Raw genomic sequence first — 26,916 nt, 5'->3', positions numbered from 1 at the left:
CTTTCTCATCCTTCTCAGGATGGTCCAGCATCTTGTGGCAAGTTGCTGCCTCCCCCATCACTTTGTTGACACAGATGTTCTCTTTATCTTACTTTAGTTCCAATGTTCACTCCTCTATTTAGATTGTTTAACTACACCCAGGTCAGACCACATTATCTTCTAGAAGCATTATTTTGTTCCCTTCCCTTTATTATGCCAGAAAGTATCTGAAATTGATTTTCTCTGTGGTTTAATAATCCCCATTCATTTGACTTTTCAACATGTGTCCTTTTCTGACACTTTTTTCTTAAATCATTTTAAAGGTTTAGTATTCCAATGATAATTGACTACCACTTAAGTTATTAATTTTATACTCTTATACTATTGAATTCAGAAGGGTTTGCTTTTCTCTACTAACACTCTATAAATGATGATTAAAGCCCTGAGATAACCCTGGAAAGAAGGTTTTATTCATAATGTTGACAAAATAGTTGACAAAATAGAATTAAAAGTAAAGTAGCAAGAGGGAAAAGCCACTCATAATCCAAAAGTTAACTTTTCAGACATTTTGTCCATTTTTAAATTTAAGTTGCATCTTCCCCTTTCTACTTAATCCTATGTCATATGCAATATTTTACATAACATAAACTTACATTACAAGGTCTTTAATTGCTATATACTTAATCTTACATAATATATTTAATAAGCTATTAAGACATCTTTGGATACTTAAGATATTCCACAACTCCCCAGTAACAAACAGTGATCAAGAGACCACGTGAAAAGCATTAAAACATTGGCTTTTTAAGTTATTTGGAGGAAGAGGGCTGGTCTTAAGGCTTGAACTCTGGGTCCAGGTGCTGTCTCTGAGCCTTTTGTGCTCAAAGCTAGTTGTTACGGTTTGGGTTTTATGTGGTATGGTTTGGATTCTTTGTCATATATTATATATTGTCATATTATATATATATATACTTATATATAAAGGAGTTTCATTGTAACATTTCCATACATACGTATAGTGCACTTGCATCAGATCTTTCTTATCCTCATTCCTCTACTCTTTTTTTTTTTTACAATTTTATTTTTTTTCAAGTTTTTATTATCAAACTGATGTACAGAGAGGTTACAGTTTCATACATTAGGCATTGGATACATTACTTGTACTGTTTGTTACCTCGCCCCTCATATCCCCTCCCCCCACCCCCTGTCCCTTTCCCCCCATGAGGTGTTCCATTCACTTAGACCAAACAGTTTTTCAAGTATTGCTTTTGTAGTTGTTTTTCTTTTTTTACCCTGAGTCTCTCAATTTTGGTATTCCCTTTCAATTTCCTAGTTCTAATATCAGTATACATGGTTTCCAATATACTCAGATAATGTTACAGAGATAGTGTAGGTACAACCACAGGAAGGTGATACAGGAACATCATCTATAATAGATGCTACAGGTACACATGGTACGTTGAAAGTAATTACAACTGTGATATAACAATCGTTTCCATAACATGGAGTTCATTTCACTTAGCATCATCTTATGTGTTTATAAGGGTATAGCTAATGGGCTCTTGTGATCCTCTGCTGTAACTTGCCTAAACCTGTACTAATTACTCTCAATAAGGGAGACCATAGAGTCCATGTTTCTTTTTTTTACAATTTTAATGTGCTTCATTGTTGTGTTTTTTTGCATACATATAAAGTTTTGAGATAGAGTCTCCCTTGTAGTGCAGGCTATCCCTGAACCTGTCTATCCTTTTACTGAGTGCTGAGATTGCTGGGATTATAGGCATGTGCTACCACTTCTGGCATCATTAATTAATTTTAATTGAGATGATAGGCATTTTTATTATTATAGTTTATTAGTGAGGATCAATGTAATATCAACATTAGCCATTTTTGTTCCTATTTTAAGTCTCTGTTAATGGCACTGTCCTGATTTTAGTATTCCTCTTGCATATATACATATTTTGGTATAACTTTATTGTTATTATTAAGGTATTGTACAGAGGGGTTACTGTTTAATAAGTCAGGTAATGAGTACATTTCTTGTTGGATAGTGCCACCTCTTCCTCCACTTCATACATATCTTTTATATGGCAAGTATTTATGACTTAATTTAGTTATTAGAAATTGAGTTTAATTCTAAGACATCTCTTCTGTTCTCCAGTTACATCTTTTTTATTGTTTATTTATTTTTGCCAGTTCTGAGGCATGGACTCGGCATGAGCACTGTCCCTGGCTTCTTTTTGCTCAAGGCTAGTACTCTACCACTTGAGCCACAGGACACTACTTCCGGTTTTTTTCTCTTTATGTGGTGCTGAGGATTTGAGCCCAGGGCTTCATGCACGCAAGGCAAGCACACTACAGCTAAACCATATTCCCAGCCCATCTCCAGTTACATCTTTTTAAAAATAACTGAATGAGCCAGGTATGGGTGGCTTATACCTGTAATCCTAGCTCCTTAGGTGGCTGAGATCTGAAGATCGTGTGGTTCAAAGCCAGCCCTGGCAGGAAAGTCTGTGAGCATTTTATCTCTAGTAAACTACTCAGAAAAAGCCAGAAGTGGTACTGTGGCTCAGTAGAGCATTAGTCTTGACCACAAAGAGGCTCAGGGATAGCGCCCAGGCTCTGAGTTCAAGCCCCAGGACCAGCAAACAAACAAAAAGCTGAATCAATTCATATAAAGTTTTATTTTAAAATAAATATCCAAACATATCACTGGAGTTTTCTGTAGTCTTAATTTTGTTTTTGCCTTAATATGTCTGGCACATAATGGACAATTGTTGAATGTTAGTTGGGTTGATGACTATACAGATGTAACTGTTCCTGGTAGCAGAGGTTATTAAGAACGGATTGTTTTGAGTGGTAAAAATTTGCTTTTGATTTTATTTGAATCTTTAGTCTGTGGATTTGTAAATCCTCATTGTTTTTATGATGGGCTAATAAAATGACTTGGGGTTGGGGATTTAGCTCATTGGAAGAGTTCTTGCCTAGCAAGTGCAAGGCTCTGAGTTCAGACCTCTCCTCTGCAAAAACAAAACAAATAAAAATCACTCTTGGTTCTTTGATTGCAAAAGCAGATACAAACATCCTGAATGAACTACAAAAATATCTTGGCCATCTAACTATGAAGCTCTTGTTTTATTTCCTAAGAAGGAGTAGGTTAAATGATTTTTTGTTGTTACTTAAACATTGAAAGAATAGTTACTCTTTGATAAAAAAAACATTTTGGAAAAGGCAAATTCTTGTAATTGGATTATTGTTTTAAAAATATTGGCATATGCTGATTGTTACTACGTAAATAAACTTGGTTTCAATTAAAAACAGAATAGTCACTCTTTGTAATTACAAAAACCTTATAATTGGTGGTATAATTCTTTCTAAAATTTCTGGAGAAACTTTTAAAGTAGTTATTAATATTTAACCAGTTCCTGAATTATTTCTGAAAAGTATATTCTTATGGAGCAATGTTCTGTTAAGTGTTTCCCTTTTACTTTGATGTTTTCCTGATTTTTTGTCATTGATGATTTTTAGCCAACAGAAGCTGTTCCTCCCTCTCCTCCCACTGTCCCTGTGATCCCTGTCCTGCCAGTCCCCGCTGAGAATACTGTCATCCTATCCACCATATCACAGGTTTTTATTAGTTTACTTTTTCTTTATAAACATTTCATTTGCTTTTATTGTCTTGTGTTTTTTTAACTTTTAGAATTTTTTGTTAATTTGTTACTTTGGGCATCACTTGGTATTTGGGATTTATATAAAATAGGTCCAATATTTGCCATTTTACTAAGGCAGATTATGGAGTAACATTCATTCTGTTTATCTTTAATTTTTAAAATATTAAAAATTTCAAAAATAATTTAACTTTAGAAAAATTTGTCTGATTTTTAAGGTTATAAAAAATCACTATGCTCTTTATCTTGGGTTGGATAAATCCCTTTGTGTAGCACTTAGTTTCCAAGTATATACCATCCTAGAAATATTTATACTTCTCAGCATACTTCACATATCAAATGTCCAAGAATATTATTTTTCATTTTTAGAGCTCTAATGTTCCAAAGAATGACATATTGACGTTAATTGCTTTCCACACAGATTTATCCGAAGTCAAATTAATGGTAGCATTATGTATAATATTAATAATCTTGATGTAAAGATCTCTCTCATTTAAAATTTAATGTATTCAGAGATCATTTTGCTGAAATGAATCAGTAGCCAGAAGTTTAAGTAGACACAGTGTGTTTCCTCTATAAATACAGGTTCAACACAAGCCCTGTTGGGGGGAAAAAAATGAGACCATCTATGATTATTCATATCTTTGCTCAAAACTGAAAATCTATAGGAATATCCACAAAACATAAAATTCTAGGAAAAATTGACAATACAATGAGACTTCAATATTGTAATGACCAAATTAGACTATTGTACCTTTTTTGGACATCATCTAAAAATTAAGTTACAAAAAACCTTCAAGAATTGAATAGATAACTCCACATATTCTTGCCATATTATTTAACAAAAAAATTGAACTTATAAGTAAGATAAAATTCTGGAGAAAAGCATACAGTTTATTATAACAATATCACATCTTTCTAAGAATCCAGAACTTATTAATAATATGAAATTTCTTGAAAGTAGGAGGTTTGAAAGTTTATTTTAATACTGTTTATTCCACTTGTTTTAATGTTTAAATTGTTTCTTAAAGCCAGGTGCTGATGACTCAGGCCTGGCTATTCAGGAGGCTGAGATCTGAGGATCAAGGTTCAAAGCCAGCCAAGGCAGGAGACTCTTTATCTCCAATTAATCACCAGAAAACTGGAAGTGGAGTTGTGGCTCAAGTGGTAGAGCACTAGCTTTGAGCACAAAAACTCAGGAATAGCACCCAGGCTCTGAGTCCCAGCCCCATGGTTGACATACATACATACATAGTCTCTTAGAATTCCATTCAATTTTTGTCTGTTCTTTTTTCAACTGGAATCTGTTCTTTCTTGTTCAATATTCTAATTTGTTTGCTCTTGGTGAGCCTAACTTAGCATTCAGCTACTCTCAAGAATGTATTAATCATAGAGTTCAAACAAATAAAGGTCTTAAAAGAGGTCAGATTGGCTTGGTTTGACATTCAATCTCACCACTTATTCTGTAACTGAGAACAGAATTTAACGATACTAAGCTTTATTAATCTGAAGATGGTAGTGGTAATAATGAGATATTTTACAATGATTAGAAGCATAGTTAGTGTTTGGGATGTGGTTTGGAGTCCCGTGGTTTCATGTATCCCCCTGCCACCTCCCGCAATGGGTGTATGTGAAGTATATTACAAAGCAGCTGACTCATCCTCCAGTCAGACTATTCATTTTATCTTGTATTTCTTTGAAACCGCAAACTAAGAAACAAGTTTTTAAAACAAAGTAGGTTATATATACAAGAAAAGGCATATCTTCACTTTATACTTGATATACATTAAAAATGTCCATCAAAGATAATTTAATAATTATGTTGTATCATCTAAGAAGCTGCTGATCTGACTCATTTTTCATGGTAAGTATATTCTTTGCGTATAGCATGTGAAAATGAAAATAATAGATTAAAATGTCTACAAATATAATTTAAATACTTTAGGTATGTATAACTGAATTTTTATAATTTTACATTTAAATGTATTAGTATTTAATGGAAGTACAAGACACAAAATACAGCCTTTGTCTTACTTTATCACTCAAACAAGTTTTCTTTCTAAATTTTTTACGCCCATATTCATTTTTCACCTATCAAAATGAGAATTTTAAAACAATGAGGGTGAATATCAGTGAGATTACACAAAGGTGGGTGGATGGTAATTTTTCAAAGCATATTGTTTTTCACTTTTTGTAGAATTATTTTGTACTTTTAAGTAATTTTATATTGGTTATGTCATTACAAAATTATAACTATACAGATTTTATGAAAGTCCCAGCAAATAGGAATTATTGCACAGTGGTACAGGACAAAATACATTGAATGGTTACTTAAAATTGCTAAAGAGCATGAATCTTATAATCAGGCCTGAATTTACCACTTCCTAGCCTTACTCGTTTCTAGATGTATGATGATGGGGAAATTCCTTAACTTCTCAGAATTTCAGTTTCTCCACATGGAAGTAGAGCATACGAGTAACAGTAAGCACATCATTCTTGTCATATAGGCCTCTTAAACTGAGCTTATTTTCACCCCCAAATACATCATAACTCTACTTTAAAAGTACACACTTTAGTCAGGTGCCAGTGGTTCATGCCTGTAGTCCTAGCTACTCAGGAGGTTGAGCTCTTGAGGATCATGGTTGGAAGACAGCCTGGACAGGAAAATTCATGAGACTCTTATCTCCAGTTAATCACAGAAAAAGCCCAAAGTAGAGCAGTAGCCTTGAGCAAAAGAAACTCAGGGATAGCATCCAAGCCCAGAGTTCAAGTCCCAGGACCAGCCAAAAAAGGAAAGAAACAGGAAAAAAAAAACCAAAAACAGATGTTTTAAACCTTTATGTCTTTTATGTCTACCAGTTCTAAAGAACTGTCTTGTAATTTAGATTTATGGAATGGAAAATGCTTCATATCTATTTTTGTGCATGAAATGTCCTTTTTATATTTAAACATATATCAGAGTGGGTTGGTTTTCTGTTTCTGTAATTCTCTAATTATATGCAGTAATCCAACCCTTATTTGAGGCTTGTCTTCTTCATTTACTTGCAGTAAATCATGGCCCAAAAATATTCAATGGAAAATGCCACAAACAATTTATAATTTTTTGTTGTTACCAGTCTTGGAGCTTGAATTTGGAGCATGGGTGTTGTCCTTGAGCTCCTTTTTTGCTCAAGGCTAGCACTCTACCACTTGAGCCACAGCACCACTTCTGGCTTTTTCTGAGTAGCTTATTGGAGATAAGAATCTCAAAGACTTTTTCCTGCCTGGGCTGACTTCGAACCGTGATCCTCAAATCTCAGCCTCCTTAGTTGTTAGGATTACAAGTGTGAGCCACTAGCACCCGGCAGCATAACTCATAAATTTTAAGTAACTTTTACCACAGGATATTGCTGAACTTACTGCTTTATTAGCAAACACTATTAATTTTTTTCTGTGACCTAATTTAGAAATTAAATGTTGTAATATGTGTAAATAGGAGTCTGTTGAGGAAATACACTGATGATTCTAATACACTTGTCATTATGAGTTGATTTCTGTCTTTTGCATCTTTCACTATTCCCTCTTTATTCTGAATGTATCTAAGGATGTCTGTCTTCTGAACTTGTCTGTAAGTACTTTTGTTATTAATCTTAATGTATTTCATTTTATTGGTGATATTTGATACATGCATGTTACGTACTTTGATCATATCTTCCCCTTTTCTCTTAATTCTCTTCAACCACTTCCTTTGTGATTTTTAATGGATTTTATTATTCTGTTTTCATGCATGCATATAATGTGCTTCATACATACATGAAAAGATACACAGAGTCATAAGCAGATGTTTGCAAACAGATTGACTAGCTTATGGTATACATAGTGAAGGATTCCAATAATATAACTCCTTCAAACAACTAATTTACAGTTTAACAAAATGACTACTTGGAATCTGGAACATGTGTTGGGAGGTAGGAAGATAGAAAAGGAGAGAGGAATGGTGGGCAAAAACAGTCATAATTTTCAATGTACACATGTGAAAAATGTAGGCAGTTAACTTGGAAAGGAGGTAGATGGGGTTGTAGAGATGAGGGTGGAGAGCAGTGGAAGGGGTGACCTTAGTCCAGATGCATTGTACTAATAAACTTATTTGTTGATTTAAACACTTTGTACAACTAATGATAATTGTTAAGGTATTTCTGAAAGATAATTTTAAAAATATATTATACTTATAACTGACATGCTGAATTGAAACCCCTTTGTAGGGCTGGGATGTAGCTCAATAGCAAAGCTCTTGCCGAGCAAGTGCAATGTTCTGGGTTCATGCTCCAGTAAAGAAATGACAGAGAGTAGGGGGAGGGAGAGATGAAGGGAAAGAGGACAGAGGATCCATCTCCCTACCCCCCCCCCAAAAAAAGTACAGTTTTTTTAAGCTGTAGATGTCTCTTAAACCCATCTGAGTTTAACTTTTTTAAAAAGAACCTCATTGTACAACTGCATAAAGTTTTAATCTTTTGATGAAACCCTAGTGGTCTTATAAATCTCCTTGTTATATACTTTTAAGTCTTCTTTTTTCAATATCTTGGACAATTTGATCTTATTCCTCTGCTTTATCTTCCAACCTCAGGTGCCCTGTTTTCAACTTCTTCTGTTCTTTAGGTTGGCTTTTTTATTTGAGCAATTGAATTCTTTTTTTTCTTTTTTTCATAGTTACCATTCTTTTTCTAATTCTTCTATCATATCTTGCATTTCCTTCTTTAGCTCTTCTGACTGTATTATGTTGTTACTTACTCTAATTTTTATGGAATTTATCCAGCTTTTTAAGCATCCATTTCTTTCTTTTTTTTTTTTTTTTTTTTGGCCAGTCCTGGGCCTTGGACTCAGGGCCTGAGCACTGTCCCTGGCTTCTTCCCGCTCAAGGCTAGCACTCCGCCACTTGAGCCACAGCGCCGCTTCTGGCCGTTTTCTGTATATGTGGTGCTGGGGAATCGAACCTAGGGCCTCGTGTATCCGAGGCAGGCACTCTTGCCACTAGGCTATAACCCCAGCCCAAGCATCCATTTCTTTTTTTAGTCATTCCTATCACCATGTTTTTTGTATTTTTTTGCTTTTTGTTTTTTTTTCCCCAGTCCTGGGAAACTCAGGGCCTCAGCACTGTCACTGAGCTTTTGATCAAGGCTAGCATTCTACTACTTGAGCCTGAGCACCACTTCAACTTTTTCTGTTTATGTGGTACTGAGGAATCAAACCCAGGGCTTCATGCATGCTAGGCAAACTCTCTACCACTAAGCCACATTCCCAGCCCCTTAACACTGTTCTTTTGGTGGTGGTGGTTGTTGTTTTATTGAACTCTTTGCAGTTTCTTTTTCTTGTTTGCTTTTTTTCATTTCTTTATTGTCAAAGTGCTGTACAGAGGGGTTATAGTTTCATAAGTAGGGCGGTGCATACTTTTCTTACCCAACTTGTTACCTCCCCCCTCATACTTTTTTCTTTAGTTTGTTCCTTTTTGCCTCTGCTTTTCATTTCTGTACTCTTTGTCTTGTATATAAGTTTATGTGATTTGGGGAGGGGAAGGGGAAGCAAAGAAACAATGGGACAATTAAGCAGTGATACTCACTGTTGGGTCAGAAAGGAGAAAATGAAGAGTAGGTGACTGTTCAAAAAAAATGTACTCATTGCCTGAAATGTAACTGTATCACAGTTACAATAAAATTTTAAATAAATAAATATAAATGTTCTTAATCTAATTTATAGCAATAGAATAGCAATATAATGGAATTCTACATTAACAATGAAGATAGACAACAAACTGAACAATAATTTATGTATTTTGTGTTTTTTACATACATACACATATATAGATGTATATACAGAGATATATATGTTAGTGTATATGTGGAGGTATCTAAATGTATGTATGCATAGATAGATACATAGATAGAAACATAGATAGATACATAGATAGTTTCCATATTTATAAACATACATATATATGTGCATATGATAAAATCTTCCCAAACAAGACATAGGTCATAATAAATATAAATGTTCTGATATTTGTCATGAAATAGATCACTGTTTTTTTTAGTTCATTGTTTGAACCCTTATTCTCTTCATTCTCATTGAAATCCTTTATTTTGGCATTAGTGCTTTTGAGGGAGATACTGGTCTCCGTTTTCATTAATGTCATGATCTTTCACTGGGAATTATACATCTGGGTCCAGGATTTGTTGAGATTTCATTCTCTTAAATAGTTTCAGTTGGTAGTTTTTTGCAGCTTCATTAAGATGGTGTGATGGTTGAGTGGTAGTTTATGTGGTAGGATGGATTTTGGTTGACAAAACAGCTACAACAGTCATCAATTCGTGTATACTCTTTTGTTAATTGTATTTTTATTATCTTTTAGTAGTTGTACAAAGTTCATGTGTATGCTTGTTTTAACAGCTTATTTCCCCTTGTTTAATTTTAAAGAAATAAAAGACCTTATAGTTTTGTTTGCATATAACAAGATTTTAAATGATAAGAATCAAAAGAAAATTTCTCTACAGAGGTGATAAATTGGTAATATTCAAGCAGTTAACATTGTGATGACTTATAATATATGCTGGATTTTAATGAAAAACTCACCTTTCCTTTTATATATTTGGTATAGGGTGAACTAAATTGCTTTCTTCCTATAATTTCAATATTCCTATAAATTCAATATTCTCTCTATAATTTCCTATATTTTCTTTCCCAACTTTAAATGGCCTTATTTTTTTTTGTTGTTCTCTGCTCCAATAACTTAAGCAGAATATAATTTTCAACAGCACGAATTGGGAAACGACTAATTTCAGATATTCAAAACTTCTTATATGTCTACATCAGTAGCTTTGATTAAATAGCAATCTTACATGTACAATCTTCGTTTATTAGGTTTGATTTTCACTGAAATATTCCAAAGGGAAGACATTACGTATTTAATGATTGAGTTGACAAATAGTAGTTAATATTATGCTTATATACAACAAAATTGTTTTTTTACTCATTTTAACATGTATAGCCAAGGTATATTTCTTAAATCATGAAACAGTACTTTTCTTTACCCATATCATTCAGATCAGTATTATGCTACAAATAGTGTATCATTTGAATTCCAGATATGCATTATGGTTTTTGAGGGGGAGGAATCTCTTGTTTATTTTTTAAATTATGGACTCACTATGCAACTCAGGCTGACTAAAAAAAATCTGCTTAGCCTCCCAAGAGCCAGGATTACAGATATTCTATCACCACACTTGGCTCAGATAACTCATTCTTTAAAAGCCTACACATTTGAAAGAAAATTATTATTTTGTGTTATAATGTTCTTTCATACAGCTTTTTTGTGTAATTCTTTAGTTGGAGTAAAAGATAGTGTTTAGTAGAATATAAGCATATCTCCTAAAGCTTATTTAAATGATAATTATTTTATTCTACAAAATGTTCTTGAATTTAGTACTTTTGTACTCTTAAATATTGAAGAGATAATTTTGACAGGAATATATCCATTTTATACCTTTTTTTCAGTTGATATTAAACCTTATTGTATCATCCACATAATAGTTACTTCTCACAGCCAGTAAACAACATTGTTGTTGTTGTTTTAATTTATATTGATAATGTAAAGCAATAATTTCAGTCAGAAATCATCAAGGACTTTTACATTTAAAATATTTTTGTTTCATCTTCAGACATAGTTTAGTGGAGAGGGGATTTTTTTTTTCTGGGTGATAGGCATGATTGAAATCCATGGGATCCTTGAAAATAGTAAACCTTACTTTCTATTGAAGCACTATTATGTGATACTTATATCAATTTTATGAGATGGCTATGCTGTTTTAACAGAAATAGCATCTTATTTCTCAAAAGGAAATAGAACTGCTTGGGTTTTTGTTTTGTTTTTTGTTTTGCTACTTCGTGCCAGAAATTCTGTGCATTATCTAGCATATAAAAGGCTCACATAGAGGGCTGAGGATATGGCCTAGTGGCCTTGTACACATGAAACCCTGGGTTCAGTTCCCCAACACCACATATACAGAAAACGGCCGGAAGTGGCGCTGTGGCTCAAGTGGCAGAGTGCTAGCCTTGAGCAAAAAGAAGCCAGGGACAGTACTCAGGCCCTGAGTCCAAGCCCCAGGACTAGCAAAAAAAAAAAAAAAGGCTCACATAAAATTATAACTTAAGAAATAGAAAAAGGAATCATGAGATGTTGCACACATATCTTGTCTCATTGTTCTTGTTTTATTCTGCACTATTGTTACTTTGGGGAGTTGCGTGGAAGGCTACCTGTGATCTCTGTGCAACTTTCTGAAAATTTTTATAAAACTGTAACTCAGAATAAGAAGTTTTACAAAGATAAAACCAAGTCACTATATGTTCCTAACATTTGTGAACACTAATGTGCAGTGTTTTGATTATAGTATTAGGCTAATACACTTATAATTCTTTCTATAAAGGCAAATCCTCCTCCAGTATTGGTCAACACAGACAGCTTGGAAACACCAACTTATGTAAGTTATTTCCTTCTTGTATTTCAAAAAAACTCATTTCTGTTCAATTTTTGATGTAGATACAAAAGTATCAACATTATTTTTTCTTCATGGGTACCCACAGTTATTTTAGAATTTTTAGGAAATTTTTAGTAAGCAGGTTTGTGTGTGTGATCAAGTATTAAAAGTTATAACTTTGTAATGTTTTCATGGATTATAACTTTTCTCTAAAGTTACTTTGCTTAAAAGTTTTCTTTCCTTTCAATATTAAAAGCCAAAATAGTAGAATCTGATAAAACATCTTTTACCTCAAAGGGATATTTGGGAATTGAAGAAGTAGGTGCCTGTGCTTTGGTTTCGTTTTTTGGGTTTTTTTTTTCATTTTTTAGACTTTAAAATTCTTTTTCTCATTTTTGAACTGTAGTGATTTACAGTCCATACTCTTTTTATGTTTTCTTTGTTGAAATATACTTTGTATATGGGTAGAATCAGTGATTCTGTGTTTTATTTTTAAGAACTCTTTCAGCTAAAGGGTTGTAAGTACTAACAGTTATCATAATAAAGGAAATAAATGTACCTATATTTAAGGTGAAATATGCACATGTATTTTAGACAAAATATCAACAAATTGAAAGCAGATTAGTAAACATAAAGGTTTAAAAAAACTTAATTTACATGGCTATCCATTGGTGCCAGCTACTGGATAGGAGTACAAGTGCTAATATTACAGATATTTCTAAGATGTGAACAAATGGGGAAACCTAACTTGAGCATGAACTATGAAGTGAGATTTGTGATAGAGAAAGCATAAAAGCTCAACTGTAGAGGTGGGATATTTGGAAGTAGGAGGTAATATTTTCCTGTGGTGAAAGTTAATGACATTATGGATGTCAACACAGTCACATTTGTAGTCTTCCATTTCTTGAAAGTCTTCCCTAAAATTATTGAAATGAGGTATATTATTTTATCATTGTCACATTTAACAGATTTTCATTAATAAATTATGGAAAAAATATCTTGCCATTTCAGATTTTTTTTGCTCTGAATTTCTGAGCTACTTCTCTTCCCCCCCCCCTTAGGTTAATGGCACGGATGCAGATTATGAATATGAAGAAATCACACTTGAAAGGGTAAAAACTATTAATAATCTTTATCTGTTACTTTAAAGAACTTTTAAATATACTACTTGATCATAAAGGATTCAAGGGAGACCATCTTTCAGAAACAGAAAAATGTCATGTTTTGTTTTTATAAATGTATACGTCATAAAATAAGCCATATTTTCAGAACATTTTTCTTTAATATTCCTTTTAAACATATTTTTCTAATTTTAAATATGTTTTAGATTTACAGATAAGTTACAAAAGTAACAGAAAAATTCTCATTTTCCTTGGACTCAGATGTCCCCTATTTTTTTTTTTTTTTTTTTTTTGGCCAGTCGTGGGCCTTGGACTCAGGGCCTGAGCACTGTCCCTGGCTTCTTCCCGCTCAAGGCTAGCACTCTGCCACTTGAGCCACAGCGCCGCTTCTGGCCGTTTTCTGTATATGTGGTGCTGGGGAATCGAACCTAGGGCCTCGTGTATCCGAGGCACTCTTGCCACTAGGCTATATCCCCAGCCCAGATGTCCCCTATTTTTAACATATTACTTTTTTGAAGTATATTTGTTTCAACTAATGAAATAGTATTGATCAATTACTGTTTACTATGTCACACTAACTTAGTTGTTAAAACACTTCTCACTTTCAGAGTACAATCCAGCAAATTATATTGTACTTAATTGTCTCCTTAGAGTCCTCTAGATGGACAATTTCTCAAGTGCTTCTTAACTGTTTTGTTATTTATAGGTTTAAAAAGTGTATGCACTGCCTTACATATGAAGCTGTAATCCCTCTGTACATCACTTTGAAAATAAATAAACTAACTTAAAAAATACCATTTAAGAAAGTTGTTTTCTAGTAACCAGCATTGTATCAGTTTTCTTTCCTAGAAAAATAATAGCCGTAGCTAATGGAAAAAACTGCACCAAAAACGTATGTTCTTTTCCACTTTGAAAACAACTTAGGGTATATACCAATTCAGATGTGTAATGTGTCTTGAGATAGATTTTTCCATCTGTGTTCAGTCAATACTGTATTTTAGTAATGGCACCTTGTCTGACCCCCAATTCTGAGAAATTGTTTCTTGGAAGAAAATCTCCTCAATAACTAACTGCATGTGTGCATATTTAAAATAAAACCTTATACAATCTTAGATGATTAGTCTATCATGTTTGAAGTCATGCTAGACTACAAGGAAAATAATAAACATGAAAGTATCTTACTTAATTCAGGCAACCTGCTCAAGTACAGTTTCTGGAACTTACAGTGGCAGCAGTTTGTCAGTAAAAATAATAGTTATTGTCTTAAGTTTTTTCCCTCTATTCCTAGGGAAATTCAGGGCTTGGTTTCAGCATTGCAGGAGGTACAGACAACCCACACATTGGAGATGACTCAAGTATTTTCATTACCAAAATTATCACAGGTGGTGCAGCTGCTCAAGATGGAAGATTGCGGTATGTCTTACACTTCGTGTTGTGATGATGAATCTACCTTACAGGAAATTTTCTTGATCCTTATTAGAAAAGGGATAAACATAAATAAGAAGCACTGTTATACTCAGAGTAGATGCACAAATAACATTCAAATCAGTGAATAATACATGTATGCTCATCTTTTATTAAGAATTTAGTTTCATCTTAGATATATATGCCTACTTTATAGGTTGTTGAAAGGGTTAAAACACTGAAGAAGTACTTAGCATTTGGTTAGTGCCAAAGAAAGGTTTGCCTGTACATAATAAGCATAGAGAGATTTAATGTTTGTGTGACAAATTATTTGTACTAGTTGTATTGCTCCCTTTGCTGGATCTTTAGGGAATGTTGTATTCATACATTGGAATTTAACATTCAGCTTCTTCATTTACAGTTTTTGAACAAAAAAATTATGTTTAAAGTTTTAATGTTTAACTTTTTCTCAGGGTCAATGATTGTATATTGCGAGTAAATGAAGCAGATGTTCGTGATGTAACTCATAGCAAAGCAGTTGAAGCATTGAAAGAAGCAGGATCTATCGTACGACTATATGTAAAAAGACGAAAACCAGTATCTGAAAAAATAATGGAAATAAAACTAGTTAAAGGTCCTAAAGGTATGTAGTAAATCAAACTAAGACAGATTATTAAGAAATCTCCGGGCTAAATTCAGATCATAATTATGAACTTATTTCTCTGTGTATTCTAACATTATAGTCTATTGTTATTTCTACAGGTTTTTGTCTCAAGTAGCATTTTAGGTTACCTACATGCCCTCCAAGACTACATCATCTTAAAAGTTCTTGTTAATTTATGTATACTATTTTGCATTTTTATACTGTGCGTATATATTTATAATTTAAAAATCAGTTCATGTGCCATTGGCTTACACCTGTAATTCTGGCTACTCAGGAAACTGAAATCTAAGAATCATGATTTGAAGCCAGCCTGGGCAGAAAGTCTGTGAGATTCTTATAAACAGTTCACGACCAAAAAAAGCCAGAAACGGAGCTATACCTCAAGTAGTAGAGCACTGTCCTTGATCAAAAAAGCTGAGGGAAGGCTGAGAGTATAGCTTAGCTGTAGAATGCGTGCCTTGCATGCATGAAGCCCTGGGTTCGATTCCTCTGCACCACATAAACAGAAAAGGCCAGAAGTAAGTTCATGTATCTGTTGTATTCAAAATTTCTATATCCATTTTAGTTTTAAAAAAGAACAAAGTGGCTGGGAATATGGCCTAATGGCAAGAGTGCTTGCCTCGTATACATGAAGCCCTGCGTTCAATTCCTCAGCACCAAATATATAGAAAATGGCCAGAAGTGGCACTGTGGTTCAAGAGGCAGAGTGCTAGCCTTGAGCAAAAGGAAGCTAGGGACAGTGCTCAGGCCCAGAGTCCAAGCCCCAAGACTGGCAAAAAAAAAAAAAAGAACAGAAATCTCCACCTATTTTTTAGATGAGTTCCCATTTGTCCTAATTACAGATCTTTTGTAAATGACTCTTCACATTAAAAAATTAATGAGATATTCTTAAAGTCATGTACAGTGTTTAACCTGAGATACAAATCACTGTAAATACAGATCAAGTTAAAAGTTTAAATATAGGCTAAGTTAAAACAACAGACTATTTGTAGTGTTTGTCATGCAGTTGCATACACACTAAAATTAGTAAAGCTTGATGTGACTTTTGAATTTTGAAAGCATTGATAGTATTGAGAATAAAAGGCAATAAATAATAATTCCAAAGCTTGGCTTTATAGAAATAGCATTGCAGCAAAAAAAAAAAAAGTGGGGGGGGGGGGACACAGTACTTGGAAGCAGTGAGATTATGAACTACAAAATTTTATTTTAAAATCTTTAATTTCTAGAATATTGGAGAAACTTTGTATTTCTAAAGCCTGTTAGTCTTCCCTTCACAAAGAAATTGTATTCTCAATTATTTTTATCTTATGTAAAGATGAGAAGTGTTAATAAGAAACAATTATCAGGGGGAGGCAAAGTGAGAGAAAACAAGGGAGGAATAACAATGTTAGAAAGAAATTTACTCACTACCTTATGTATTTAACTGTAACTCCTAAACATCACCTTGACAGTAAAATTAAATTTAAAAAAACATAATTATGATGGAAACAAAAGTGAAGCATAGTTTTACAGTCTGTGGTTGGACTGTAAAATCTACTTACGAAATGATTTTTAGGAGAAACCCAAAAGAGAAAAGGATTCTGTAACTGTAAGAGTGCCCATAGTTATAATTGTCCCTTACTTGGAACATCAATACTAAAATTTTTTTTCTTTTTAAGTTTTTTTTTTGTTTGTATGTATCTTTTGTTTTGTCAGTCATGAGGCTTAAACTCAGGGCCTGGGCACTGTCCTAGTAACCCAGTAATTTTTTTTTTTTTTTGCTCACGGCTAGTGCTCTAACACTTTGAAACATAGCACCACTTCTGGTTTTCTGGTGGTTAATTTTAGATAAGAGTCTCATGGGGCTGAAAATATGGCCTAGTGGCAAAAAATGCTTGCCTCATATATATGAAGCCCTTGGTTCAATTCTTCAGCACCACATAAATAGAAAAGACCGAAAGTGGCACTGTGGCTCAAGTGGCAGAGTTCTAGCCTTGAGCGAAAAAAAGCCAGGGACAGTGCTCAGGCCCTGAGTTCAAGCCCCAGGACTGCCCCCCCCCCCCCAAAAAAAAAGAATAGTCTAATGGACTTTCATGCCTAGGCAAGCACTGAACAGCAGTCCTCAGATCTCAGCCTCCTCAATAGATTAGGATTACATTTATGAACTATCAGCTCCTGGCTTTTAAAAAATCATCTTTAACTAGTTGTTCAGGTACACTTCATCTTGATCAAGTACTGAAGATTTTTATGCTAGATAGATTCTTTTTTTTTTGCCAGTCCTGGGGCTTGGACTCAGGGCCTGAGCACTGTCCCTGGCTTCTTTTCTAGCACTCTACCACTTGAGCCACAGCGCCACTTCTGGCCGTTTTCTGTATATTTGGTGCTGGGGAATTGAACCAGGGCTTCAGCAGGCTCTCTTGCCACTAGGCCATATTCCCAGCCCTAGATAGATTCTTTTCTATATTTTTTTTAATACAGTGTGCTGGAACTGTTATTCTAACTTTGAATAGTTACATGATCACATTTCTTTTTCCCCTTTAAGTTCACTTTTATTGATTAGAGTCTAAAATTATTGTACCCAAATAGGTCTTGGGTTCAGCATTGCTGGAGGTGTTGGAAATCAGCATATTCCTGGGGATAATAGCATTTATGTAACTAAAATAATTGAAGGCGGTGCAGCACATAAAGATGGCAAACTTCAGATTGGAGATAAACTTCTAGCGGTAAGTATAAAGAAATCTCTTGGCTTTTTAAAAAAAATGTTGATAGTTTTTTTTTTTTCTGAAAGACTGCACTGTCTTTATATCACAAGTGTTTAAATGAGTGATTTCTAGTCATCTTTCTAAAGTGATTCTTAGTATTAACTTTATCATTTCTTCTGCCAGCCCCGCTTTTTCTTTTATTATTATTCTTTGCCCCTCCTATCTACTCTCCTATTCTCTCTTCTCTTTTCCTGTCCACATTGAAAGATTAAGGGCTTGGAAATACATGAAATGATTTAATCACAATCCTTAAGTGTATGGCATAATATCTTCATTTATGAATGACTGCCTTTGCTTCACTTAAATTCATTTATAATATAATGAAGAGCAGTGAAGGCACTTCTCAGCTTAAAAACTATTAACACCAGCAATTTTGCAGGGCTTTTTAATCCCTTAAAATTTGTTCAATCAAATCAGATGCTGGTGACTCATACCTGGAATCAGGAGGCTAAGATGGAAGGACCAGGGTTCAAAACCAGGCAGGAAAGTCCATGAGATTCTCGTTTCCAGTTAACAACCCAAAAAACGAAGTCAGAGGTGGAGATGTGACCCAAGTGGTAGAGCCTTGTCCTTGAACAAAAGAAGCACAGGAATAGCACTTAGGCCCTGAGTTTCAAGCCCCAAGACCAGCCAAAAAAAAAAAAAAGGTTTAATCATGGTGCATCGCATTATGCCTGTAAGCGTAGCTACTTGAGAGGCTGAGATTTGGAGGATCTCAGTTGAAAACCAATCTGGGCAGAAAAATCCATGAGACTCTTATTTCCAAACTAACCAGCAAGAAAAGTACGGCTGGAAGTCTGGCTCCAGTGATAGCGTATCAGCCCAGCAAGCACAACGCCCTAAGTTCAAACCTTAGAAATGCAAAAAAAATACACATATGTCTAAATATTTGGCTTAATGTTACTTGTTTAAAATTTTTAAGTATAATGTACTGTAGATAGTCTTAATACTTATCACTCAATATTGTTCATTGAGGCATAACCTTACTATTGCCTAGAGCTAAAACTCATGCATTTTACCTTTATGTAATATTGGACTTTGACCATTTATCCAAATTTCAGTAATAATTACATTAGCTCATGTTCCCTAGAAAACCAACCTGAAGAAAGTCTAATATGTTATGGTGTTATTGGTAGATGTGATCTGGAAGCTAGAGTCAGTGAAAATGAAAAAGTGAGGCAAAGAATGAAGGAAAGCCAATACAAGGTAAAATGTTTCTGAGCTGGCTATAATTTCATAAGAAAATGTAGAATTTTGTAGAATAGTCTTCAAGGCATCCATGAAAAAAAAAAAGGATTTATTTCCTGACCCCCGTTTGTCTCCTGTGTCTTGTTTGGTCTATTTTCTTGTATGGGTTAACTGTCTCCAAATTTTTGGATTGTGGCAATTTTGCAACTGAAAGGGTAACCAGCTCTCATGGTCTGTGTCACAGCACTTCATCTGAGCCAAAAATAAATAAATAAAAATAGAAGAGAAAGCTGGAATTTGAATAGTCTGACTGGTTTAGTGGCAAGTTATTTCCACTTTTCTGGTATTATGAATAATTGTACTAGGAAGAATTGCTGTGTGCTACAGTGAACATAATTTATTGGATCACTGCGTGTTCAATTTTTTTAAAAAATAAAAATATTTTATTTTTTCCAAGCCACTTGTAAAACTTGTTAACAATATATGAAGATTCCATTTTTCTGCTTCCTCCCTAGTACCTCCTTTCATTGCAGCAAAGAGACTGAAATTTTTAAGGTGATAGGGAGAAGAATGAGCAGAACTTGATCTACTTTTCTCTAAGTTATTCTGCCACAGCTATAATTGCTACTCTTTCCCTAAGCTACAAACAACACCTTTTCACCATCACCACCTACACACACACATTCATACATATAGTCTAAACAGTTTTTTGTATCCACTAGATTTCTCACTTTTATTTTTTGATTTTGTGGTTGTCATGCTTTCTTTTGTGCTTTCTCCGGAGCCAGGCTTGTTGATAGAGGGCCAGCAACCTGTACTGATTTACCATAGCAGCAAGATTCTTTTTGTCTTAAGTCTACTTTTAGTGTAGCTTTTGACCTTATGATTAAAGTGGAATTAGACAGTTTTCAGTTCTCATCTTAATTGTCTTACCTGGAATTTGGCATGCCTTCTTTCTTCTCCAAACATTGCCTTCAGTTTGCCTAATATTTATTCTCTAACGTGGTATTTTTCTTACCTCACTAACTGATCCTTATTTTCCTTTCCTGGTGCTTCCTCAACTCCCTAGCATACTTAACATTGAAGTGATCAAGAATTCATGCCTGGTACATATTCTCTGCTTTCTCAATGCTCACTCCCAAGGTAGTGTTTTTTAAGCTATGGGTCAATAAACTTTTCTTAAATCTAAATCTAAGACTTGGGTGATTATCCTCTGAATCACACCACTATACATTACATCTTTCTGTAAGTCTTGTTTGCTCTTACCTGGTAGTTTATAATAAATTTTGATGGCTAAAACAACATTCATTTGTTTGCTTATGGTTCTGCTAATCGAGTAAGGCTTACCTGGGAAAAGTTATCTCTTCCACATAGAGTCAATCTCATCAATAGTGGCAGATTCTAAGAATTAACCTTTCCAAGCTGAAAGGTGTGATATATAACATTTATCAGTCTTCTCTTTTGCATCTCAGTTACTATATCTCATTGTCTGAATCTTAGCCAACCAAGATTCACAACCAGCTTTGGTGGATGCATACTTTTAATCCCCTCACTTAGGAGATGCGACCTGGGGACCACAAATTTAAGACCAGCCTAGTCTACAGGAATCCAAGTAGGAAGGAATTTTACAAGATTGTGAATACCAAGATGAATGGTTTATGGCAGGCCACCAAAGAACAATGTGCAGTCTCCATTTTGCATAGTATAGAACCATAAAACACAGTGTAAGTAGCAATGAAATCTTCTCTCCCCCATATAAGTAAAATAAGCTAATAGAAGTCTAAAATTAAAAATAACAAAAATTATTTTAGTACACTGTGATTGAAAACAAAAATACTTTATTTCTTTATTAAAAAATTATCAAAGAACATTCTAAACCTGAAGCAGGCAGAAGGAAGAAAATAGCTAAGACTAATGCAGAAATAAATGAAACAGAGACTAGAAAAAAAAAAGAAGCAAACAAAAATCAGTGCTTGGAAAACATGATCAAAATAAAGAAGCCTTTAGCTAGACCAGCCAAGAAAAGAAGACTAAAACTTCTAAAAGCAAGAATGGAAAAGGAAACATAAGAGAATAGTATGAATAGTCCTATACCAACATACTAGTTAATCTAAATCAAATTAACAAATTCCTTTAAGAACAAAAAGTACTAATTTCATTCAGTAGTATACTATAAATTCTAGCTAAGGCAATAAGAATCAAAAAAAGGAAAGGCATTCCAAGTAAAAGGGGAAAGAATGGGGGTATAGATCAGTGGTTAAGTTCTTGTGTAGCAGGCACACAATCTAAAGAAATAAATATTTTCAGGTGATGCTATATTTATATAGAAAATTCTAAGGAATCTATTACTGGAACTAATAAAAATGTTCAAAAAAGTTGTTGAATACAATGTCACTACCTAAAAGTCAGTAGTTCTTCTATATAGATACAGAAAAATGGTATGTACAGAAACAACTCCTGATAACACAGACAATAAAAATGAGTATTTTCTTCCTACATACCTTTATTTTCCTTTCTTTCTACTTTCCCCTATCTTTTGATGTGATTGTTTATTAACCAAAAGTGAAAGGTCTTAAAACTCATGTCTCCTGGGGTTTTTTTCCAGGTAAATAGTGTGTGCTTAGAGGATGTTACTCACGAAGAAGCAGTAACCGCCTTAAAGAACACATCTGACTGTGTTTTTTTGAAAGTGGCGAAACCCACAAGTGTGTATATGAATGATAGCTATGCACCACCTGATATCACCAACTGTAAGTCTGTTTGTTTAAATTTATCTTATTTAGATGGCATGCTTTAATGTTCCCAAAGTAAGAGAAAAAGTTTTAACAACATAAAAATACTTTTAAAGAACTATTTTATCTCATCATTTCTAAAAGTCTTTGTCAGAATTTCATTATGAGAAGGTAAGAATCTTTTTTACCTCTACTGTTTAACATTTAAGCATTAATTCTCAAGCTTTTATGCAAGTAACAGTCACCAAAGAATATTTGCAAGGAATGCAATTTTGTTTTTATCTAATCGTTTGGGCTTGAGTACAGAAATAAGTAGTTTATCCTATTAACAATAACAAGCAGGCTAATTCTGATGCTTCCTGTACTGCTCATTCTTAGACTGCATTTTAAGAATCCAATTTTAAATACTTTGGGGACTTACGAGGATTTTCTATACTTTCAGCTACATGAAAACAGATACATATACTTTAAGCTCTTGGTATATAGCTTAACTGTATTTGTGCACAATCTGATTTTGCATAGAATTAAACTGTTATTAAAGGACTTATAACTTTTTTTTTTTTTTTTTTTTTTTTTTTTGGCCAGTCCTGGGGCTTGGACTCAGGGCCTGAGCACTGTCCCTGGCTTCTTTTTGCTCAAGGCTAGCACTCTGCCACTTGAGCCACAGCGCCACTTCTGGCCGTTTTCTGTATATATGTGGTGCTGGGGAATTGAACCCAGGGCCTCATGTATACGAGGCAGGCACTCTTGCCACTAGGCCATAGCCCCAACCCCTTATAACATTTTAAGGTTCTTATCTACCTGAGAATATTTTTAATATCTTACCTTAGAAGAAATTTAAATATGTATGAATGAGTTTGTGTTAGTTGAAAATAAAAAGCTATATTCGTTTATAAGTTGAATTAATACTAAAAATAACAAATATCTTGGGGCTGGGGGTATGGCCTAGTGGCAAGAGTGCTTGCCTCATATACATGAGTATGGCCTAGTGGCAAGAGTGCTTGCCTCATATACATGAGGCCCTGGGTTCAATTCCCCAGCACCACATATACAGAAAACGGCCAGAAGTGGTGCTGTGGCTCAAGTGGCAGAGTGCTAGCCTTGAACAAAAAGAAGCCAGGGACAGTGCTGAGGCCCAGGGTCCAAGCCCTAGGACTGGCCAAAAAAATAAAAAAATAAAAAATAACAAAGATCTTAAAGGTACTCTTTGTAATCTGCTTTTAAATATTCCTTTTTAAAAAAATGATTTTTTTAACATGGCACTTTTTAAATTTAAAACTTAGTAAGATTTGTTGCTATCACTACTCATTATAAATGAAATATAAATTACATTTTGAAATCTATATATTGTCCTTATACATCTTTATTATCTGCTTATTGATTTATTACCCAAGTGTAGATGAATCATTTTCTTAATAGTATTCAGCTTGTGGTTCTATGTGTTTTCATATGTTTATATTTTAGATCTGACTTTCACCTATAAGGAAACAATTCATTTTTGTTGCCCTAACTTTATTTACACAATATGATTTTTTTTTTCTAGATCCATCTATTCCCCTGTAAATGCCATGTTGTTTTACCTGATTTTGTTTGTTTTGTCAGTTCTGATGCTTGAACTCAGGACCTGAGCACTGTCCCCTGAGCTTCTTTTGCATTCCTTGCATTCTTTGCAAAGCGAGCACTCTACCACTTGAGTCTTAGCTCCACTTTCTGCTTTTCAGTAGTTAGTTGGAGATAGGCATCTCTCACAGACCTTCCTGCCTAGGTTTTCTTTGAACCATGATCCCCAGTTCTCAGCCTCTTGAGTTGTTAGGATTGCAGGCAAGAGGTACCAGCACCCTCTTCATCTATTCTTCCGTTATAGGGCATCTAAGCTATTTCCATAAGTTAAATATTGTGAATAGTACTGCAGTGAGTAGGGGTATGCAGATAATGTAATTCTATTTTTAGTTTGGGGGAAGCACCTCCATAATGGTTTACTTTCCCATCCGCTTTATATTAGGCTTCCTTTTCCTCCAGGCAACCTCACTAGCATTTGTTATTGTTCATATTCTTATATTCTTAATGATAACCATTTTGACTGGTGCGAAGTGAGATTTCAATGTTGTTTTTGTTTGATTTGGTTTTTGTTCCAGTACTGACATCTAACTCAGAGCCTTGTGCTCTTGATAAGCTTTTTCATTCAAAGTTGGCACTGTACCACTTGAGCCATGCCTCCACTTGCAGCTTTTTACTGGCTCATTGGATGTAAGAATCTGATGGACTTCTGCCCAGGCTGGATTTGAATTGCATTCCTCAGATTTCAGCTTCCTGAGTAGCTAGGATTGCAGGCATGAGCCACCAGTGCCTGATTTTAGTGTTGCCCTAATTCGCATCATCTTTATGACCAAGGATGTTGAGCATTCATGTATTTATTGGCCATTGTACTACTGAGAAGTATCTGTCTGGCTTCTTTGACTATTAAATGGTCTTTGTGAATTTAGTTATTCAGTACCTTGTATATTCTGGTAATTAGACACTTGTCAGAGATATTGCCAGCAAAAGATCTTCTCTCATTCTATAAGACATATAGTAACTGAAAAGAGTTCTGAGTTCAAGTCCTGGTACTACTAGGGGGAATATATATGCATTATCTCAGAACCACAGGAGGTAAATAGGCATAGCCAATAGTTGTAACCAAAACAAGATGACAAAAATATAGATACTCATGAAAGTATTATACCCATAAATAAAAAACAGGTTTGTTATTCATGAAGAATGTTTATTGGATCAAACCAAGAACATAATTTGTCCAACATAGAATATACTTTGGCACTGCATGTCTTCTTACTTAATTTACATTCTTTTCAGCAAGAAGGCCTTATTAAATTTAGGATTTGATCCCTAAGTTTTTCCCTTTGACTTAAAGCTCTTGTACTTGTTTTCCTCTCAAGCTTTGCAAGTCTTAGGTCATTTGGTTCCCTAGGAAATGAATTGGACTCTGTCCTGTAATTATCTGAATGACCTTTTTAGATATAAAAATAGCATTGTTTTAATCTGATCTTCCTTTGGACTATCATTTCTTTCATAGAAACATTAATATTTAGTCCCTGTTGACCCAAAATAGTAGGTCTTGCATGTGAGTTCACCTGTTCTGAAAGGTTCTGTTGACTAATGGAGCAGTCCAGATAGGACACGGAAAATATAACATCTGTTTTGAGCGTTTGGTGGAATTTCTTGATTAATAGCCCATCAACTTTATCATAAAGCATCAAGAAAGTTAAATACTGCTTTCTCTGTATTTTGGTAATGATTTGGGTAATTCAAGTATGGTATGCCTTTATAAGCCTCAACTAAAATGTTTTGTAGGTCTTTTGAAAGCATGTTCAGGAATAGCATTGTAATTCTGTTTTTAGCTTTGGCTATGATGATTATATAATTGAATAAACCAATAGGTTTTGCTTATTTCTTTTTCAAAACTTTTTTCTTGCTTTTCCACTCTTTTATGGTATGTTAAAAAGAATAAATAGTTCTACCCTTTGGATTGACAATTCTGAGCTGATTTGTGGATATAGATTTTTTGTACCTATCATAAGCTTCTGGTTTTCATTATTCACAGTTTTTCAATATGTATACTTTTCTCAAACATTTAAAGTTAAACTTACGCTTTCCCTAGCATGTTCAAGGCCCTGGGTTTGATCTCCAGCACTGAATAACAAAAAGAAAACTCATTTTCAGACTTACTGTGAAGTCCTTTCTAGTCAAAATATTGGGATATACGGAGTTGTATCTGTTAATCCCAAACGAACAGAATTTAGCTTGTATTTAGAACTTTTTAGGCCTTTTAATTATATTAAGTAGAATTCTGATTATCTTAATAGCTACATTTTAGAATGAATTTTGTTTTTTCCTTCAGAATGACTTAGGTTCAGAGGCTACACGGGATTCTATAAATAATGTGAAGTTTACATAAATTTAAAATGTTGTAAGCCAAATTTATATTAAACCAAGAGAGGACCCTCTTCACTATGATTCTTCTCTTGATAACATGTTATTTTTCAGTAAATTCTTAAGAGATTAAAAAAAAAGTTAAAACTTACTACATCTTTTTAAGTAAAACTTGTACTTTAAAGGTATTTTTCAATACTCATTGAAAAATAAGAAGCAAATGGAAAAAAAAATTTTAAGGCATGTACTTTTTCAGTACTGTAGGAAGCTATGGTTAATAGTGTATTTTCAAATCTTTTGGGTCTCTGAAAAATGTGTTTGTCTGGGTGCCGGTAGCTCACACCTGTAATTTTAGCTATCCATGAGTCTGAGATCTGAGGATTGCAGTTCAAAGCCAACCGGGGCAGGAAAGTCCATGGGACTATTATCTACCAATAAAGCAACAACAAAGCCAAATGTGGATAGCTGTGCTATCCTTGAGTAAAAGAAGCTCAGAGATAGCGCCTAGGCCCTGACTTAAAGCTCCACGACCACCACAAAAAAAAAGGTATGCTCAGGGCTCTACTACAATAATAATAATAATAATAATAATAATATTTGTTCTGTATCCACCAAGGCCAGGCAGGAGTTTGGGGGAGTATGGGTCTGTTGTGCATAGTCTTTTCTGAAAGTCTGCAAAGATGAATTTTCAGAACAATTACTGAATTTCAGATTTACTTAGTCCTTTCTATGATCTGTAAAATAAAAGTTTCTTGAATTGTACAAATCATGTAAAATCCCTTTCTAAGTTTTATTTTCTCAAAAGAAAGCAAATGGGAGGCTGGGGATGTAGCTTAGCCGTAGAGTGTTTGCCCAGTGTGCCCTGGGTTCAGTTCCTCAGCACCACATACACAGAAAAAGCTGGAAGGGGTACTGTGGCTCAAGTAGTAGAGTGATAGCCTTGAGCAAAAGGAAGCCAGGGACAGTGCTCAAACCCTGAGTTCAAGCC

At 34.3% G+C, this 26,916-nt stretch overlaps 1 protein-coding gene and 1 long non-coding RNA gene across 13 annotated transcripts in view; one reads left to right on the top strand and one right to left on the bottom strand.

Moving 5' to 3' along the window:
- Dlg1 (discs large MAGUK scaffold protein 1) overlaps window positions 1-26,916 on the top strand; it is a 191,284-nt gene that overhangs the window by 105,368 nt on the left and 59,000 nt on the right. For 9 of the 12 annotated variants that reach the window (XM_048346891.1, XM_048346892.1, XM_048346886.1 and 6 more), the window contains 7 exons: window positions 3,508-3,606; window positions 12,101-12,154; window positions 13,213-13,263; window positions 14,561-14,685; window positions 15,150-15,319; window positions 17,906-18,042; window positions 21,875-22,019. In XM_048346891.1, the coding sequence (XP_048202848.1) occupies window positions 3,508-3,606; window positions 12,101-12,154; window positions 13,213-13,263; window positions 14,561-14,685; window positions 15,150-15,319; window positions 17,906-18,042; window positions 21,875-22,019 (781 nt within the window). The remainder of the gene's footprint in view (window positions 1-3,507; window positions 3,607-12,100; window positions 12,155-13,212; window positions 13,264-14,560; window positions 14,686-15,149; window positions 15,320-17,905; window positions 18,043-21,874; window positions 22,020-26,916) is intronic. The other 3 variants (XM_048346896.1, XM_048346895.1, XM_048346888.1) reach the window with 1 other exon arrangement.
- On the bottom strand, window positions 6,875-26,364 carry LOC125351840. The gene is made up of 3 exons (XR_007211027.1): window positions 26,107-26,364; window positions 17,434-17,440; window positions 6,875-7,126 (listed from the first exon to the last, which is right to left on the bottom strand). It is a non-coding gene; the product is annotated as an uncharacterized LOC125351840 (long non-coding RNA).

Source organism: Perognathus longimembris, chromosome 5 (genome assembly GCF_023159225.1).
Source record: "Perognathus longimembris pacificus isolate PPM17 chromosome 5, ASM2315922v1, whole genome shotgun sequence".
Taxonomy (NCBI): Eukaryota; Metazoa; Chordata; class Mammalia; order Rodentia; family Heteromyidae; genus Perognathus; species Perognathus longimembris.
This window is presented reverse-complemented; position numbering and strand designations above follow the sequence as displayed.